Source organism: Gigantopelta aegis, chromosome 2 (genome assembly GCF_016097555.1).
Source record: "Gigantopelta aegis isolate Gae_Host chromosome 2, Gae_host_genome, whole genome shotgun sequence".
NCBI classification, from domain to species: domain Eukaryota; kingdom Metazoa; phylum Mollusca; class Gastropoda; order Neomphalida; family Peltospiridae; genus Gigantopelta; species Gigantopelta aegis.
This window is the reverse complement of record NC_054700.1, coordinates 49,072,620-49,093,333: the sequence shown is the minus strand read 5'-3', so window position 1 is coordinate 49,093,333 and position 20,714 is coordinate 49,072,620. Positions and strand designations below refer to the sequence as shown.

Genomic DNA, 20,714 nt, shown 5'->3' with positions numbered 1-20,714 from the left:
AGAGTCAGCTGACACCCATGTGTCAAGAGACATCATTACGGACATTAAACAATACAATTACACAGAAGTAAATCTTGATGTAAATTTGTAGAAAAGCAATAGTTGTTTGCATCAATGAATACCTAACTGCAGTTTCGGTTATTTCCTTTGTCTTTCTTAATTTTGTACCTATGGTCGTGAGCACGCATGCAGATCGCAATCGTGGGAAATGAACATGCAGTATTTATACAAATTGCAGTTACACGTACACTGAATTAGTTTACAATAATCATATTTGTTAGATAATGCTAGATATATATTTGTAAAACTGTGAGGTGACATTTAATAAGTTAGCTGGATTTTAAAAAGACCGTACAAAATATTTTATTAAGATTGTTTTTGTTTTTGTTTTTTTTAATAAATGGAATATACTGTGAAGTCAGCTTAGGTATTTTACAAGCAGAAATCACAAGCATTTAACACGACGCTGAAATCAACAGCAACAACATGGTGCAAATTATGAAATTGTTGGGGGTGGGGAATTGATGGGTTATTTAAAAAAAAGTTTTAACCCACCCCCAAAAAAACAAACCCAGCATGATTTGATGGATTGAAGGCAAACACTTAACTGTTTTCAACCCACTACCCCACTTCTTTTGGCTTGATTTTTGTGTTATAACGATGCTAAATATGTAAGCGCCTTAAAAAAATACTGGGGAAAGGCCTGTATAATTTAGTAAATTAAATTATTTGGGTGTAATATTTTGTAGACATGCATAATCTTTCAATTTCACCAGAAAAAGAAAGAAACATTTTTGGTCATTATATACATTTGTTTTCAAAGCTTTCCTGAGTTTTACAGTGATGCCACACGATAGGAGTGCCTCGCACAAGAATAGCTGATTGCATAGCAACCAATGAAATCGTAAAGTCTGTCTTGTCACAATCGGATTCTTGTAGCTATTGTTGTACGAGGCACTTGTATCGTGTGACACTTTGGTTCATGTTTTACTCCTGCTGTCTGGAATGCTTTATAGATTGTTTTATCTCGAGTGCTGGATGCAGGTTTTGGATATCGGTAGACATTTTCTCCAGTAGGTCCGACAGTTCTGTCTTCTCGTCACACGTGAAGAACACTGAAAGATGGAACAAAAGAAAGGAATGTCTGTTTAATGTCACTGTAACACATTAAAAAATCTGGGTTGTTAATTTGTTTTGTTAAAATTATATTTAACATAGGAGTCTAATACTGCTGTAACTAGCAATGGTGCTGTTCATTTGTATCTACTGATGGAGATCAAAGATGACTCGCATATAATTACCTATGTCATCCTGCTGTTGGATATCACTTAAATTGCTGAGATACATGGGCCACACAATCTTCTCAAAGTATCCAGGTGGGTCCGAGGGATTATAGGTTCTTTGTCTAAAAACACAATATCATACATAAAGCATTATGGACACAAAGGAAAGGAAATGTTTTATTTAACGACGCACTCAACACATTTTATTTACGGTTATATGGTTAAGGACCACACAGTTATTGAGAGCGGAAACCCGCTGTCGCCACTTCATGGGCTACTCTTTTCGATTAGCAGCAAGGGATCTTTTATATGCACCATCCCATAGACATGATAGAACATACCACGGCCTTTGATGTACCAGTCGTGATGCACTGGCTGGAGGACACAAAGGATTTTATTTTCCAACAAAAGGAAAGGGAGCTTTGTTTAACAACAACTCAGTATATTTAAACATCCAATTGATCTCCAGCAGAACGAGCGGAAACTCACTGCTCAGGCATTATAATATGAGGTAGGGTCTAGGCTGTGGCGATCAATGTTTATAGGAATAGAGTAAATCTCCCATTAAAAATTTGCTTGAGCAGGGAGGGTATATACATCTCCTGCCACCATATAGGCTACTCTTACCGATAAATTGGCAAGGGATATTTTATGTGGATTTTACCATACACAGGACAGTACATACCAAGGCCTTTATTGGCAATGGGGGAAAGCACAAGATGAAGTCCACTGCTCTAAAACTGAGCTAAATCCTGCCTATATACATCAATACTTGTGTGGTAGTGAGGTGAATATTTAAATATCCAGGTGACTTGTAAATAATATTCTATCAAATAAGAAGGTTATAAACATAAGTGCAGCATAAACCTAAAGTTTGTTTTGTTTAACGACACCAATAGAGCATATAGATGTATTATGTCAAATATATGTCCAATATTTGATAATTCTGATGCTGAGTCTAATTATTCAGAAAAAAACCCCATTAGTAACAAATGATTTTTTATATGCTGTTTACCGCAGACAGGACTTACAATAGCATCTAATATACATGAATCAGATGTCTGGAATGGGTTGAATCAGAGAAAAAATCCATGGGTCTGTCAAGATTTGATCCACCAACCTCAGTTACCTCAGGCGAGTGATCTACCGACTAAGCTACACATGTACATCTCAACCCAGTATCACATACAGTCAGAACATGTGAATCAATTCTGTGACTTCACTTGGCTTTTAAAACAAGATTCCTTCTTTTTTTTCTTTTGATAGCAAGGCCTTGTCGTTTGTGTCCTTCTATTAGTCTAATAGAGATACGAAAGCAAATAATGACTGCAACCAAAACACTCATCCTTAGGGGGCGGGAGATAGCCCAGTGGTAAAGCGCTCGCTTGAAGCGTGGTCGGTCTGGGATCGATCCCAATCAGTGGGCCCACTGGACTATTTCTCATTCCAGCCAGTGCACCATGACTGGTATATCAAAGACTGTGGTTTGTGCTATCATGTCTGTAGGATGGTGCATATAAAAGATCCCTTGCTACTAATGGAAAAATTAGAAGGCTTCCTGTCTAAGACTATATGTCAAAATTACCAAATGTTTGACATCCAATAGTCTATAATTAATAAATCAGTGTGCTCATCCTTAGTGTCAGGAAGTTAACTGTGTTAATGACATTCAGTCCCACATTACATCTCTGTGTTCTCATACACACATAACTAGTCTAGTAGTCAATTAAATCTGGTCCCTTGTTGTTGTTTTTTGTTTCATCAAACAGTACCCATGTCCACACAATACTTGTGTACAATGTAATTACTACTAACAATATTACTTATAATTCACATAAACATCTGGGCCCAATTTCACAAAACACTGTAAGCCTAATTTTACACGTAAACGTAAATCCATAATTAAACCACAATTCTTATTACTACAAGTATTACAGTACAACATTTATAGTTAGAAATACACATATATTTCATTTCCTTAAAATGCTTCATTTTCCTTAAAGGGACATAGCCTAGTTTTTAAACACTAAGAAATATTGTTGACTATTAGAGCCGTTTTTGATAAATTAAATCGTACTTTACTTTGATTTTAGAAGTAAGTCATGGAGTCGAGTTTATTCTTATTTTTAGAGGGTATTTCACCATTTCAAAGACACAGACTCATGTTTCTCTCAATTGTAACTTTATCCAAATGTGTTACAGGTTTGTAGATTAACTAAACTTAGTGTGCATTTTCATGGGCTGAAACTAGGGTCTGTCCCTTTAATGATGTAATTTTCTTTGTGAAATAAGATGCCAAATGTATGCCTGATATAACTGCTAGTCGCAGACGTAACTTACAATGTTTTGCGAAACTGCCCCCTAATATGTATGCTATGTGATACAATGTACGTACAGCCTCCTTTTTCGACAGGTGTCAAAGTCCAGTTTTAAAAAATACTTCTTGTCAAACAGTGTGGTCAGTTCCCTGAAAAGAAAAAGAAAACAACTCACAATTTGTCTAATGTAACAAAAGGTGCAATTGCCTTCGGTGGACTGTTCTCTTTGAAAAATCACAATCGATGCCCCACCATGGGTGTATCAAGGGCCATTTTGTTTGTGTGAAAATGCCTAAAAGGTTTCACTGTGAAGACCAAGAGTTGCAGGGCCTGACCTTAAGAATTTGTCACTCACAGCATTTTTGGGGGTTTTTTTAATTGGCATGGGGGAAATTGCCCATTGATGGCATTTTTAATCAATGGTTAAAAAATATATATACTGAAGGCCAAAAGAAACTTTACCATAGTTTTAAATCAATCTGGTGTAAAAACAACAAAAGATAGTCGCATGAGGTAAAATATATTGACTAGATCAATATGTCAACATCAACATAACTAAAAATGAGTGTCATTCAGCATCTGATAATGACGTCACATTTTCCCAAAGCGAGGTGGTGTACACAAGTCGAGCTTTCAACTTCATGGACGACATGCAAAGCATACAGACAATCACTCAAGTCCAATAACAAGTCACATTAATAGCGTGTGTGACCACCCCTTGCCCCAATACAAGCAATAATTCTCCGACGCATAGAAAAAATCAGTCGTCTGATGAGGTCACGTGGGACGCGTTGCCATTCTTCTTGAAGGGCCTGGATCAGTTCCTGTTGGTTGGCTGGAGGGTGTGGTCATTGTCGAACACGGCGATCCCAAACATCCCAGAGGTGTTCTATGGGGGACATGTCTGGGGAGCGTGCAGGTCACGGCAATACGTTCACGTTGTTGGCTCTAAGGAAGTTCTGTACGATTCTGGCTGTATGAGGTCTGGCGTTGTCTTGCTGAAAAATTACACCTCGTGGCTGCCGATGGAGAAATGGTATTGCTGCTGGACGAAGAATGTCATCCCTGTAACGTTGAGCTTTCAAATTTCCGTGAACGATGACCAATGGTGTCCTTTCCTGTGCACAGATACCTCCCCACACCATGACACTCCCTCCACCAGATGGCACGACCTCCTGAACGCAAGAAGCCACCATTCGTTCTCCCCTACGGCGGTACACACGCTGTCTTCCATCAACTCTGAACAAACAGAACCGGCTTTCATCAGTGAAAAGAACCCGCAGCCAATCACGTCACTGCCAACGTCGTACAGTCCTAGCCCATGTCAATCTCAAACGACAATGTTGTGGTGTCAGTAAGTGTCCTCTATATGGTCTGTAAGCCCTTATTCCATGAGTCCTGAGTCGCCTGGCCACTGTCTGTTTACTAACCCTGTGACCTAAGGCATTCATTGCTGATGACGTCACTGTCAGGAAGCGATTTCGTAGATGCAAGGTACGCAAGTACCGGTCATCACGGGGCGAAGTCAACCTGGGTCTGCCTGTTCTTGGCCTGTCTGATGTCTGCCCTGTTTGCCTGTAGCGTTGCATCAAGTTTGTAACAGTAACACGGGAACAACAGAAGGTTCTGGCGATGTGGGCATGAGTGGCTCCCATCTGTATCATACCCAGGGCTCTCTCGCGTTGTTCTGTTGTCAGTCGTGGCATTCCTATGGTGGTTTTTTATCTGTGTGGATGTCTTGACATGCCGTCTAAACCGTTTTTATACCCTTATTGCATGTGCAATTGCTGTTGTTCATAGTGCACGAGTTTTTCACTTTCTGTGTGTTCCACCCAAAACGTGCAGTGGGCGGGTGTAATTTTCTGCATACATTATTGTTGTGTTTGGGCTATGTGTTTTGGATTAAGTTACTTTTTAAAAACAATTCATTTTTTCTTAAATTCCAAATTGAAAATGGTAAAGGTTCTTTTGGCCTTCAGTATATTATATTTTGCTATTTTAACATAACCCACCAACAATTAGCTTAAACTTAATTATAAAAACCTGAGTAAAATTATTATTGTTACAGCTATTAAATATTTGTTTATATATATTAATGATGCTAAAAATAGTATGTATGATTACTTGTGATTAAAGATTAAGATGCCCTCTATTATGAGAAGACTGGGAAGAGAGTTATCTCCCCCTGATTCTTGTTTCTGTATCCAAGCTTTTATGTCTGCCATCATCCGATTCATGTCCATAGCACTAAGTTCTGTAATAACATGAAAACTAAATTATATTTATTACATGTAAAAAGTTTAAGTTTGTTTTGCTTAATTACATCAGAAAAAAGGCACACTGATTCATTAATCATTCCTACTGGATGTCAAACATTCTGTAACTTTACAGTCTTAGAAAAAACTTGACTTTTTTCCATTAACAGCAAATGACTTTTTATATGCACTTTCCAAGACATGACAGCACATACCATAGCTTTTGCTATACCAGTTGTGAGGCAGTGGATAGGTGCACTGAGGTGATTCAATCCTACGATGCAGGCACTTCAGTTGAGCTCTCTACCGATTGAGCTACAGTAGATCTCACTGCACCCTTCACCAAGATGTGTGCGAACCCTGCCAACCAGTGCTCCACAACAAACTGGTTTATCAGGAAAGTCAATTGCATGTGCTACCCTGTCTGTACTAAAAACAATACAACAAAACACACACATAAAAGGTCTCTCAATGTCAATTGATTATACATCAACTAGCTGTTACAATTATCATTGGTGAAAAATTTATTGAATGAGCAATGCCAATGTAGCCATGTCTTTATCTTTAAAAAAAATAAGTTATGCAAACCAAACTACAATGTAGGTTATGCAATCTTTCTACCACTTTTCAGGTTATGAAAAAATGTTTGTTTTGATTAACGACACCACTAGAGAACATTGATTTATTAATCATTGCCTATTGGATGTCAAACATTTGATAATTGTAACATATATGTCAGAATTACCAAATGTTTGACATCCAATAGTCTATAGTCTAAGAGGAAGACTGCTACTTTTTTCATAAGTAGCAAGGGATTTTTTATATGCACCATCCCACAGACAGGATAGCACATACCATAGCCTTTGATATACCAGTCGTAGTGCACAAGCTAGTACGAGAAATAGCCCAATGTGCCTACTGACTGGGATCGATTCCAGACTGATTACGCATCAGGCGAGCACTTTACCACTGGGCTATGTCCTGCCCTTCAGGTTATTATGCCCAGTAGCAGCTTGGTTATTCACTGTGCTGACAATAAACAAATTGTTCCTTTTAGTTTGTACAAAATAGAGGGTGATGGTAGAAAGAACGGCCAGGGAACAATTAAATAAGAATATAATTACATGTATGCAGTGCTCTACAAAGCAAGTTCAAATTTACTCTTCCCTGGCCAGTAAAATATAATATTTTAGTCGCCAGCCACTTATATTTAGTAGCCGGCTAATATATACTTGTAATTAAATTGATTCATCTGTATTCTTTTTTCCCCCGAAATGACAAGATGAAAACCACGTGCTTTTAGCGCCATTTTATGGCACATTACTAATGTTGTTAATGTTATTAAGACCGCATTCGAATGAACTCATGAAGGGGGTAATCCTAGCTGTTAAATAGTTACTGTTTGTGTCTGGTTCCATTAAAACAGTGAACGACTATTAACTGTCATTAGCAAATTCCGTACCTAATAATTTTATTAAACGAAATTAAGTGAATTAATATTTTAATGGCACTGCTAAGATATACATTTAAATTGCAGTACTCATTAAAAGTTAAATAAAAGCATTGTAATAGTATCTACCAGGCTGCAGTGTGTTACTAGTAATTACCAATCAGCTACCTTACTTTTGGTTTAAATAAAATTTATTTTTGTCACACTGCCTTGTAAATCCATAAATACTATTTTGTAAATAGTTTTGTCTTTAAAGCCATCTAAAGCCGAGTCATGAAAATAGAAGCATGTTTTCATCCTCCACTGGTGAACATGACTTCCGACGTGATTAAAACGACATTCACAACTGGAAAAGTCGTTATCGTGGAAGGACCTGTTATCACAATAAGCACAAGACAATTGGAGCACAGCATAACACATATATAAGTCGTACATTTAAAATAATTAACATTTCAAACAGACAAGTAAAGACACACAGTGACTCAAGAATTTTATTTTAATACATAAATAAAACCGGGTTCTAAATGGGACAGGACTGACTTGGTCCAAAACTGAACTGCAGCCAAATTATTTCCAAATGCTTGAAATTTAAGTTAAGGGAGATAACATCATAACGAAGTATTAGCTCCCTTAACGTATTTACTCTTGAATACTGGAAAATCGTTATTCATAGTCCGATTAACTTGTCTCAAACTGTTATTTTTCAAACAAACTACTGATAGAAAACAAGTTTTATAGAAGATAAATTGCTACTGGTCCACTGTGTTTTCCGATGTCCAATTTTGTTTGCAGATTAAAGTAAAATGATTGGACAGTCGCCAACTGGCAAATGTGATTTTATTTTTTAGATGCCAGGGAATTTTTTTAGTCGCCATGATGGCGAGTATTTTACTCGCTTTGTAGAGCACTGTGTATGTTCACGTCAAAGTTTTTTTAATAAAAGAAGAAGGTAACTTCAAAACAAGGTGAAGATTATAATATTCATGATATGGTGCTTGCTAATTAAAATTAGACTTCAGGACTTACTTTCCCAATTATTGTGATTCACTTCAGGAACAAATTCCAAATTTTCATTTCCTGGTTCCTGTACAATGAAAATTGACAAACCAATTAAAGAAGGAAGTAATCAAACATGAAGGCTTTAAATAACCATCTATGAAATAAATACTAGCTTGCACATAACACCGTTAATAAGGGGGGGGGGGGGGGGGCATAACTTTACCTTCATCAATACAATTATATATGAATAGTTCAGGAGGTGCAAAAACCGATAACATCATTTTATCTAAAAAAACGACTTCTACTATCATTATTCAGTTCAAGGTGTTATGTTGCGATTTTCATACTTGTTTTTTTGAAATTCTGTCCTTTATTTAATTTATTTATTTCAAATTAAGATATGTTGATGTGTTTTACATAGAAATCATAACAGAAAAACCTCTTTTGCAGAAATTTACTAAAATGGATGTATCGGTTTTTCTGCCTGAACTCTTTATATGTACTTTTTGGCATCAAACTTGCCACAGGCAAGCCCATGGAGAACTACATACTCTACATTCCCAAAGCAGATGCCATCCACAACCTCTTCGTCATGACACAATGGCCAGAACTTCACCCACTACAATTCTGCCACAATCAATCAGAACCAAAGTTAAACTTTGTTTTGTTTGATGACACCACTGGAGCACATGAATTTATTAATCATCAGCTATTAGTAGCTATTATTTTTTTGTAAGCACTTTTGGCATCCCACCTAACTTGATTAAAATTACCTGTTAACTTTTTCCAGGACAGTCATTTCTTTTTATTTGGCCTCTTAATTTCAATTCCAGACTTAAAATGTTGGTATTATACTACATTATTTTATTGCAAATTCTGCCCACCTTAAAGTTTTTCAAAGTGGTCATTCTACATGTAAGTGTGCAGGTAATTATATATTTAATATGGCCAATAAGGTAAGCAGTTATACATGTACAATAATAATAAAATTAAATTTTAAAATTTTAAAATGTGTATGTTGACAGTGTTATAACAGAAAGAAAAGTCAAATTGTACATTATCACAAGAAAGGAAGGCCATGCATTGGAAATAAAAATTGAAAGGTTAAAAAATGTGCCTAGATGTACCTTTTAAGTACACGTATATGAAAACAAAACAAGAATAAATCTATATTACCCAGAAATAGATGTCTTGACAAATATGCATAGCTCTTGGATATAGCTTCAGTAGTTGGGCTGCAAGCGTAGATTTGCCACTGTTGGTAGCACTGAATTAAAGTAAACAAAATTAGTTTACAAAACATTACTTTGGGAGTTGTCACCCCTGGTATAAAATATGGAAATATTTGAGCTTTGGGCATATTTCAAAAACGGTCAACACCAGACACAAATATTCAAATTAGCAACTAAAAGTAGATTTTGCCTTCAATAATTCTGTACATGTTAAACAAAATCCTGTTTAAGCTACTATAAACATTAGGAATACCAGAAACATGTGGTATGCCCACATTAATATTCTAACGAAGAACTTGTAATTAATATCTAGTTTTATCCTATAACTTATCCATGATATCCATGTCATAAACCCATGTGATAATTTATTGTATTTACCCGGTTAATAATGGTATGCAAATTTGCAAGGTCTCTAGGTAATGTGTTGCTGACCTGTTTTCCTACAGGCAAGAAGCACATGCCATGACCTTTGATACACTAGTCATGGGGCACTAAGTGGGAAGAGGAAACTTCCAAAGATTCCAACAGAGAGGTTTGATCCCACAACCCAAGCACCTCAGACAAGTACTCTACTGAATGAGTTAAATCCCACCCATTAGTACTTGGTTATTAATATAAAATTACACTGATAGGTACCAGTAGATTGATTTGCACTAAATATTCAATAGTGTCAGCTAAAAGTTTTGTTATTATTAGGACTAGTAGGTCTGTGTTTGTCACTAGCCTGTCTTGAAAAAGTACTAGCCTTGGCCTGGGCATCAGGTTCTGCCCTGTCTACATGAAGGGGCACATAAAACATTCCTTGCAGATTTGTATTGGTGGGAGTAGCTCATGTGTGGTAGCAGGTGGTAATTTCTCCCTAAACCATGTGTCAAGTGTCAAAATAACTACATATATTAGGTTAGACAACAAATAGCCATAGTTTAAAATGTGTTGAGGTCTTGTTAAACAAATGATCCTTTCCATCCCACAATCCCCACCCCCACCCTCCATCTGCAGATTTAGGTGAGGTCCCAGGCCTCCTCTATTTCTGATGAAGTTTAATTACACTTCCCTTTGCAAAAGATAATGAACATTTTTAACAATAACACTTTATTAAAGTCAGATGCCCCCTCCTAGAATCTAGGCTCAATTCACCCTAGCCAGAGTACTCTGACCGTAAGAGAGCAGAGAGCAAGACAGACATTTGGACAGTTATACGCTCTCATTACGACCAGGGTTAAAGTGTATATATCAAAATTGCTCAGTCTGTGCCTACCAGATGGTAATCCAAGATGCTATGTTTGATCTTCAGTACCTTTACATTGATCATTTTCAAGTTCATTGATAACAAATATTTAACACATTAATAACCAATACACACACTACAAGAAGAAACCCGCCAGCAAATACGTACTTAAGCAGGCATCGAAATAAGGATTGTGTCTGGTAACCCATTTACAGGATACCACAAAATATAGTCTGGTAACCTATAGGTTTCCACAACTATATGAAAGTTAGAATTGAATTCCTGTTACTACTACGCGGTCGTTCTGAAATTGTAACGGTGCGCGCGAACATCGATACGAGAAACGAAATCCGGAAGTAAATTTATCTAGTGGGCGCTGCTTAAAAGCGGATTGCCAAAATTGCTTTACAATTGCACAAGTGCACACGAACATCGGTGCAATTTTGTACGAGAAAACAAAACGCGGACATAAATTCATTTAGTGGACGCTGCTTAAACGTGGAGTGACTTGCGCGCGAACATCGATGCAATTCCTGACGAGAAAATGAAACGCAGAAGTCCTGAATGCATTGCCTGCTTTACGTTCGGAAACGAAACTACCATTCGTTGAAATTTTTTATCGAGAACTAAACACCGTTCTCAACTTTTCTAACATGTGGTAACCTCCCTGTAACCTACACGACCGTTCTCAACTTATTTCGATGCCTGCTTAAGCAGAACATTATTGAAAGGAGGTGCTGTCAGCTTTCTTCCTGTAGCATGTGTATTAATGATTAATATGTTAAATATTTGTTATCTGCAAACTTGAAAATGATCGATGTAAAGGTATTAAACGTCAAATATAGAACTGTTATAACTTTTTTTGTCTCTGTATAGCATAGAAAAAGAAATTGATTATACCAACCCACTAATACCAATTATGAAATGTCTAGCCATTGTAAATATATAACTGGACACAGAAAGATTGATCAGTCAGGTGTTGTTTTCCTTAGTGACGGCAAAAGAAATCGTGTTATCTCCCTTGTTCAAACGGGCAAGAAAAGACGTCAGTAACTTTTTGTTTAGGTGATCTGTTTGTGTCAATTTGTGTTCAATGGATTCGTCTGCAGATGTATCGGAATTCTGGTTCAAATTAACTTCCTTAATTTTGTTTTCAAGATCAACAGAGAGGGTGTGACCGTTTTCTTTGTCAGTTGACGGGGTTTCGTTTCCGTCAGCCATATTCTATTCCGTTCTCGTGAATTCTTCATTGTAGCAACAGAGCTCTAACATTCACTGATTTCCCTAAGAGAATTTCTTAGACAAGAAACTTTTTATACCTTTTTAGAAAAGAAAAATAGATAGGTAGATAAATATACAGACAGACAGACAGAAAGACAGAAAAAGAAAGAAAAGAAACAAAACAAAACAATTCGGTTATGCAATCTTTCTATCCCTTTTCGGGCTAAAAAAAAGTTTGTTTTGTTTAACGATACCACTAGAGCACATTGATTTATTAATCATCTGCTATTGGATGTCAAACGTATGGTCATTTTAACACGGTCATAGAGAGGGGTCTTTTATATGCACCGTGCCACAGACAAGATAGCACTGGCTGGAACGAGAAATAGACCAATGGGCCCACCGACGAGGATCGATCCCGACCGATCGCGCATCAAGCGAGCGCTTTGCCAATGGGCTACGCCCCGTCCCCCAAATAATTCGGAATTCCGCTGAAGGTCATAATTACTCTTAAAAGTGTCCTCTGGCTCTATTCTCTTTATTTGTGGGAATTAATAGAGATACACCTAATGGAACATATTTCATCGGCGGATGCTCTTTAAGGGAGGGGTGCGACGTTTACAAAATAAAACCTCCGGTATTCTTCGGGGGGAGGGGGAGAGGGGGTAAACTTACGCGGCGTAAACTTACGGTATTCAAAAGGCCTACACATATAAAGTAACATGGGTAATCTTCAACTGATGTATAAAGCTGATCAATATATTACATAGGTTCACTACTAAAAATCATTGTATTCATCTGCTAGACTCCGAGATGCTCTCCACCAGCATCCTTCCCTTGGATCTGCGCCTGGTTAAACGTAATCTAATTAAAATTAGCTCCACTATTACATGTGGATCTAACACCAGCCAGTTGTAGCTCATGTCCACCAATCAAAACCTTACTTGCAGAATCATGCCAGTGATTGAAAAATAATTTGAAAACATTCCGAATTATCCTGAGGGTATACGACATGTTTCGTGTGAATTACGAATGCCTTAAAACATATTTTAGTTTATGAAATAAATAATTTGTAATGTAAAACTGAAGACTGATTTAGTTTTCGTGGGGTTTTTTTTTTTTTTAATAAATAAATAAATAATTTTTAATGTAAAATTGAAGATTGATAACCCATCCCGTACGTATTGGTATGGTTCGCTGTATTGCGGCCACTAAAATAGACTCGCCCGATATTTTTAGAATGTGTATGCTCCCAAATAACGTTATAAAAGGCGAAGTGTGATTGGTCAATATTTAAATTATTATTTACAGACGAAATGTTACCTGGACATTGGAGACTACGCAGTGTTGTTAGCAATCTGATTAAAATTAGTTCTACTGGTCTAAATAAGGCATTCGTAATTCACATGAAACAAATCGTATACCCTCAGAATAATTCGGAATATTTTCAAATTATTTTCAAATCACTGGCATGATTCTGCAAGTAAGGTTTTGATTGGTGGACATGCGCTACAACTGGCTGGTGTTAGATCCACATGTAATAGTGGAGCTAATTTTAATTAGATTGAGTTAAACGAGAACATCCAAGGAAAGGATGTTTGGATGGGCATATACCCCCGCCCCCTCCCCCCCCCCCCCCCCCTTCCCATCCCCAAAAAATCCAACGTTTAGCACATGGATATATGTAGCCTACAATTAATGCCTTTATTAAGTGGGAAAAAACTCTTAGTGGGCTTAATGTTGTGGGACCTGCTTGATGCGCGGTTGGTCTGGGATCGATTGGACTATTTCTCGTTCTAGCCAGTGCATAACGACTGATATATCAAAGGCTGTGGTATGTGTTCTCCTCTCTGTGAGATGGTGCATATAAAAGATCCCTTGTTACTAATTAAAACAATGTAGCGGGTTTCCTCTCTAAGACTATATGTCACAATTACCGGTACCAAATGTTTGACATCCAATAGTCGATGATGAATTAATCAATATGCTCTAGTGATGTCGTTAAACAAAACACACTTTAACTTTTTGGTGTCATATAAAATGCATGTTATTATACTCTTCAATATTGTAGGTGCCTTTTTGAAACGTTGTACCCGGAAATTTGTTTTTTATCCGCCCCTGACATTTCCTCAGGTGGGTCGCTAACTCAGTAACTACCGCCCTTAAAGAGAATAGCATGTACCGCGCCACCGAGACCTACTATAGTATTTTGCTTACTTAATGATTAATGAGATTTATTCTGTTTTGCCCACAGTCAAAGGGAGATCTATTATCATGCAGTGATATATCAGATATCGTGGTACTTTGAATTTTGAAAGGTTATCACGATAGAAAATATATGCCCCGCCTTTTTTATATTATCGCCATTAGGTCTATGTTCCACAGAATATTTCTAAATGTCACAAACGTTACTAAGAAGGACATTGTATAGCTATAATTATACCTATTTATATACTTTGCCTAATCGTAATACACTTTTCATTAGGTTATTTGAGATATTGCTTGACAAGATTAGTCGACACTGTGAAGTTCCATCGAAGCTGTATGAGAAAATAAAAGGAATGCCTTCACATTTCCAGTAGCCATTTCCCCCTGTATACATGTATATTTTTTAATGTTTACAGATTATGTAGAATACACGTGATATCAACGTCCATATCATACCTTTTAGTTTAAAACCGCATGTGTAATCGTATAGATTAAATAAACTAACGTAACAACAATAAGCTGTGTTTATATCAGATACTAACAGGAAATCTTTTATTTGACGACGCACTCAACACATTTTTATTTTACGGTTATATGGCGTTGGACATATTGAGAGAGGAAACCCGCTGTCGCCACTTCATTGACTACTCTTTTTGTTTAGCAGCAAGGGATCTTTTATATGCACCATCCTACAAACATGATAGTACATACCACGGCCTTTGTTACACCAGTTGTGGAGCACTGGCTGGAAAGAGATATAGCCCAATGGGTCCACCGACGGGGATCGATCCTAACAGATACCAACAGATAAGCAGGATATCCTTATATGTCGTGATCACACATTATAATCATTGTTTTGACATTCCCTTCACAATTGCCCATATGACGTTTCTTTTGTTTCACGACACCACTAGAGCAGATTGATTTATTAATCATCGGCTATTTGATGTCAAACATTTGGTAATTTTTGACATATAGTCTTTGATAGGAAATCCGCCATATTTTTTAATTAGTAGCAAGGATGTTTTATATGCACCAACCCACAGGCAGAGACAGGATAGCACACATCAGTCGAGTTGGACTGGTTGGAACGAGGTATGGGCCCACCGACGGGGATCGATCCTAGACCAACCGCGCATCAGACGAGTGCTTTACAATTGGGCTACGTTCCGCCCCCTACTGCTTATATAACCACTGAACTCTACCTGTAAGGCTTAATGAATATTATATAGGCCTACAAGTATATATATTTTGGGGGAAATCCATAAATTGTCCCTATAATTTGGTCATCTGTCCCAGACCCAGACACCGACCTTGTTAGAGACTGGTTCTAGGATGGACACACCTGAAACTTAATGGATACAGGCGTCATCAAATTATTTGACTTCACTTGGGCAAGATTAAATTTGTGAAGGCCAAACAGGGGTGGGGGATGTAGCGTCCTCTTGAACGGGAAAACCACTCAGAGAATGGATCAGTTGAGTGGATTCAATCTTTTGACCCTTCGAGGACTCTATAGCTAGCGACTGACCTATAGTCCGTTCCACAGGGAACGCGCGCATTTTTTTTCTTCTTTTTTATTTTTTGCATAGGATGGAATTTACTGCTAATTATTTATTTCTGAGCCTATTGTTTTATAAATTGCACACAAAAATCGTAATGTTTTATTATTTCCAAAACACTTTTACTTTTCTTCTTACGTCAAACTAAACTGAAATTATTTATACAGAATTAAAAAACCCCACATTTTTGTAGGATGGGACGGACTATAGATCCAGTCCATATAGTAAATATGGATGCAAACGACACCACTAGAGCACATTGATTTATTAATCATCGGCTATTGGATGTCAAACATTTGATAATTCTGACATGCAGTCTTAGAAAGGAAACCCGGTACATTTGTTTTTTTCTAATACAGCAAGGGATCTTTTATATGCACTTTCCCACAGACAGGAAAGCACATGCCATGACCTTTGACCAGTTGTGATACTCTGGTTGGAACGAGAGAAAAAACTCAATCAACTGAATGGATCCACCGAGGTGGTTCGAACCTGTGACGCAAGTACCTTAAGAGAGCACTCAACCGACTGAGCTAAATCACCGTCCCACCCCGGATGCATGATGGCTGCGTAGATGTTGAGATGGCAGCACCATGTTGTGGGTGAAATTCTGGATATGCGTAAAAATAATATCTGGATGCAAGCAAGTCATAAATTGTGACTGCATAGGCCTATGTTTCGGCAAAGAGTACAGATGTCGAATCTAGGGAAAATTGTATTTATTCTGAGACTTCAGAAAGAAACTTAATTTCATGAAAACTTCTGCAGAATCATTTATTTGTGGTATTTGTATTTACCACAGCTAAATATAATGTTTTACTTTTGATCATTGGTCTTTTGATCAGCTAAATACACCGACCTTTAGTTTATTTCACATTAAAGTGTATCGTTTACCGTTGTTTGACACACATAGCCGATGTTTTTTTTCCGTGATGGGGTGTTGTTCAGCATCCATTCATCCATTTGAAATTACTATTGTGTTTAAATTGAGATTACCATAGTTGTTTTTTCTTTTTGTTACGTATATTTCAAAGAGATTCACAGACAATTATACAATCCGTTTGACGTGAGACTCACATATACAATGTACAAGGTTTACCGAATCTGGGCAATATGTATTTATGAAACAATGGGTTTTTTTTTTTTGGTTTTTTTTTTTAATGTGTGTGTATGTGCTTGTGTATATGCGTGTGTGTGCGCGTGTGTGTATGCATATCCGTGTGTGCGTGTGTATATGCAGGTGTGTATGTATGTATGTATGTACGTACGTGTGTGTGTGTGTGTGTGTGTGTGTGTGTGTTTTCCTGTCTTATATATTATATTTTCTGTTTTCTGCCAAATATTAACCTATATCTCATTTTGCTCACACAAAAGCTCGTGATAAATGACAGCTTCTTAATTGGAGATATACTTCATGTGAAACAGACCGGCCTCGGTGGCGTCGTGGTTAGGCCATCGGTCTACAGGCTGGTAGGTACTGGGTTCGGATCCCAGTCGAGGCATGGGATTTGTAATCCAGATACCGACTCCAAACCCTCAGTGAGTGCTCCGCAAGGCTCAATGGGTAGGTGTAAACCACTGGCACCGACCAGTGATCCATAACTGGTTCAATAAAGGCCATGGTTTGTGCTATCCTGCCTGTGGGAAGCGCAAATAAAAGATCCCTTGCTGCCTGTCGTAAAAGAGTAGCCTATGTGGCGACAGCGGGTTTCCTCTATAAAAAAAAACCCCAACAGTGTCAGAATGACCATAATATGTTTGACGTTCAATAGCCGATGATACGATAAAAAAATCAATGTGCTCTAGTGGCGTCGTTAAATAAAACAAACTTTACTTTTTTGATGTGAAACAGAAACTGATTTAATATTTTATTATATATTTCATATTGTCAGTGACGATTATTTAAAAAAAATAAAAAATAATAATAAGTCGGCTCAGTCATAATCTCAATCATGTGACGTGGGCTTTGGTTCCGTCATAATGTCAATCACGTCACATGGGTTTGGTTTCGTCATAATCTCAATCACGAGATGTGGGTTTTGGTTCCAAGCCGTGCGTACTTTCAGCTCGTGTCTTAGTGATTGCCCTGTAGACACCTGCAAAACAAATTTACAATAAACAATTTACAAGTTAAATTTACCGAATAAACAATCTGATTAAGATCACCTCCACTGGACCAGTAGTGCCGATTTCAGTTAGATTGCCGCGTAAACTTACTAGTGGTAGCCATGGTGATGTGCGTACGTTCCATTTTGTGATTGACAGCCGATAGTCCCAAGTGCGACAGCATGAGAGTACATCAGATTCTGCTGTTATTGTCAAACCATCGAAAGCGTGTAAATAATCGTGCATACCACGAGTAAGTGTAATATGCCGTAACTGAATTGCACCCCGCGCCTAAGTGACGTTGTATGACGCAATAAGGAAGTCTGGCTCAGCAAGGGATGGGGTTTCAAACGTGTGCGGTTATATAGATTTATTGCACAGTTTTGACAATAGGAAAACAACCTAACGGTGGTACAAGATTCGTATGACGTATACGAAAATCGTGGAAAATACTATTTTCCAGGCCTGGGAAATCATGAAATTATTATAGAAAGAAAAATTTGTTTGATGATTATTTTTCCCATAAAAAAAACTAATGCAAAAAGATATCGGCTATAATCGTCAAAATATTGGAGTATCATTAGATTGGGTTATAATGATCACATAAAAATCCTTGAAAAAACTTTTTAGAAGGACATGGAACTTTTATTTAAAATTTAATGGAAAATGTCTTTAAAATTTCATGGAATTCGGCTGTAGGTCGCATAATGTACTGAGGTAAAGAACCAATTAAAATGCTTGATTTATTCGCTTCAGATATTATGTACTTATTTTAAATTTCTTTAAAATTTATTCTTTAAAAAAAAAAAAAAAAAAAAAAAAAAAAAAAATATATATATATATATATATTATATATATATATATATATATATTTATATATATATATTTGATTAATCGTCTCTTCGCCGACATTTTAATTTGTACTTTTTTACTATTTTCACCAAGACCATTTGAGGAAGTGGCTGTTTACGTCTAGAGCCAGCACATTACAATTTCGATATTGTCAGGTTGATTATGTAAAGATGTTGTGCGGGATAAATTAATTTGTAGTTATTCACAAATGAATATAAAAAGAGTAAACTATTGCATAGGCAATCTTTTCATTTTATTTTAAATGTAGATACACGTATAGTCAAACCTGCTCTAACGGCCACCTGTATATCTAATATAGTATACACTGACCTGTATTAAGCAGCCATCTGTATTAAAAGGCCACCTTTTGATATCATACTACCAAATCATGTAATATAATACAGAGGATATTTCATGTTATTTGTCAAATATGATTTATATCTCATCGAGTGAAGTTTGCAATCATATCTCACGAGTCGCGCTTATATATAAATCATATTTGACCAAAAACATGAAATTTTCTATTTATTATATAACTTTTGGCAATTTACCTTTATTTTTAAACTGCCAGCAGGAAAAAAATTCCGGCTTTCTACAGTGACGATAACATATTTCAGAGTGAAATAGTGAATTTTTCACTCTAACATTGTGTTGTCGTCACTGAGAGACTGATAACACTTTTATTTCGCTGATATTTTGAGATATTTCACTAAATGATATATAATAAAGACTGGCGCTTTTGATTATACGTTTGATAGATGCTGAAACACGTTTGACTCTGACATATTTACTAGAGCTAAGCTACCACTTACCATAAACAGCTGGAATAAAGCAGTAGGTCATCAAACTAAAGACGTCGAGCGCGAAAAACAAAGTGTTTCTGACATTCTGATATCTGAAAACAACACACAAACAATTTGTTTTTTATCTGAATATACAGAAAATGTATGCTATCGTCATCTTGTCACTGTAAATACCCATTGTACAATCACTCCTCGCAAAGTAAAGTAAAGTTTGTTTTATTTAACGACGCCACTAGAGCACATTGATTTTTTTATCTTATCATCGGCTATTGGACGTCAAACATATGGTCATTCTAACACTGGTTCTTTGTTTAGAGGAAACCCGCTGTCGCCACATAGCTACTCTTTTACGATAGGCAGCAAGGGATCTTTTATTTGCGCTTCCCACAGGCAGGATAGCACAAACCATGGCCTTTGTTGAACCAGTTATGGATCACTGCTCGGTGCAAGTGGTTTACACCTACCCATTGAGCCTTGCGTAGCACTCACTCAGGGTTTGGAGTCGGTATCTGGATTAAAAATCCCATGCCTCGACTGGGATCCGAACCCAGTACCTCGCGTGCCGTCGTTTGACGGCCTGAGTACTATAAGTTCTAATAGACCAAATCAATTCCTATTGCCGATAATGTTAACGTTTACTAATAAAAGTGATATAAGCATCGTATCAACACATCCAGGAAGTACAGCAATAAAAGGTGTAGCACCTCACATCTAATCTACCTACAAGAAAATGGGGGGTCACATACCATTTAAGAGATTTAATTAATGTTTTTAATAGCAACCGTCATTTTTGCTGAAAATTGCAGTTCCATTTTTGGGGATACCCCTGCATTATTTTCAACCTCTGGTATATACTGTATAACAACTGTATAACTAATAAAAGTGTATTTATTATTGTCAATGGATAATAGTATTTGCACAAATAATCAATGTCACATATTACTGCCAATCACACCCACAGCTGCTTTTACTCCGTAAATATTTGACGGTGCGCCTCGAATTTTGACACGGGAGTCTCTTGTTTTGGTACTATGCAACCTATAGTGTATCGAAATTAAGTTTTAAAGTTTGAACATTTTATTTGGAACGTGTTAGCCGTTTTTTAAGATAGTTTTCGAAAATTATTTTTTATTTTTATGTAAATAAGTCAACTTACCTGTCTTCAGAACGAACCATACGGAATACAGCAACAGGTGT

General features: G+C 37.0%; 2 protein-coding genes across 3 annotated transcripts in view; both read right to left on the bottom strand.

The window, feature by feature from the left end:
• Positions 1-610: 610 nt before the first annotated feature.
• Positions 611-11,986, bottom strand: LOC121378811 (nicotinamide riboside kinase 1-like). Its single transcript, XM_041507139.1, has 7 exons — positions 11,820-11,986; positions 9,482-9,572; positions 8,333-8,390; positions 5,726-5,855; positions 3,679-3,750; positions 1,302-1,405; positions 611-1,115 (listed from the first exon to the last, which is right to left on the bottom strand). The coding sequence occupies exons 1-7, from the start codon at positions 11,984-11,986 to the stop codon at positions 988-990; spliced, it is 750 nt and encodes a 249-aa protein (XP_041363073.1). The 3' UTR covers positions 611-987.
• A 5,625-nt stretch (positions 11,987-17,611) lies between these two features.
• LOC121378794 (gonadotropin-releasing hormone receptor-like) overlaps positions 17,612-20,714 on the bottom strand; it is a 29,909-nt gene continuing 26,806 nt past the window's right edge. For both annotated transcript variants that reach the window (XM_041507127.1, XM_041507120.1), the window contains 3 exons: positions 20,674-20,714; positions 19,527-19,609; positions 17,612-17,852 (listed from right to left, as the gene is read on the bottom strand). The exon at positions 20,674-20,714 is cut by the window's right edge and continues 23 nt beyond it. In XM_041507127.1, coding sequence (XP_041363061.1) covers positions 17,776-17,852; positions 19,527-19,609; positions 20,674-20,714 — 201 coding nt within the window. In that variant the 3' untranslated portion in view covers positions 17,612-17,775. The remainder of the gene's footprint in view (positions 17,853-19,526; positions 19,610-20,673) is intronic.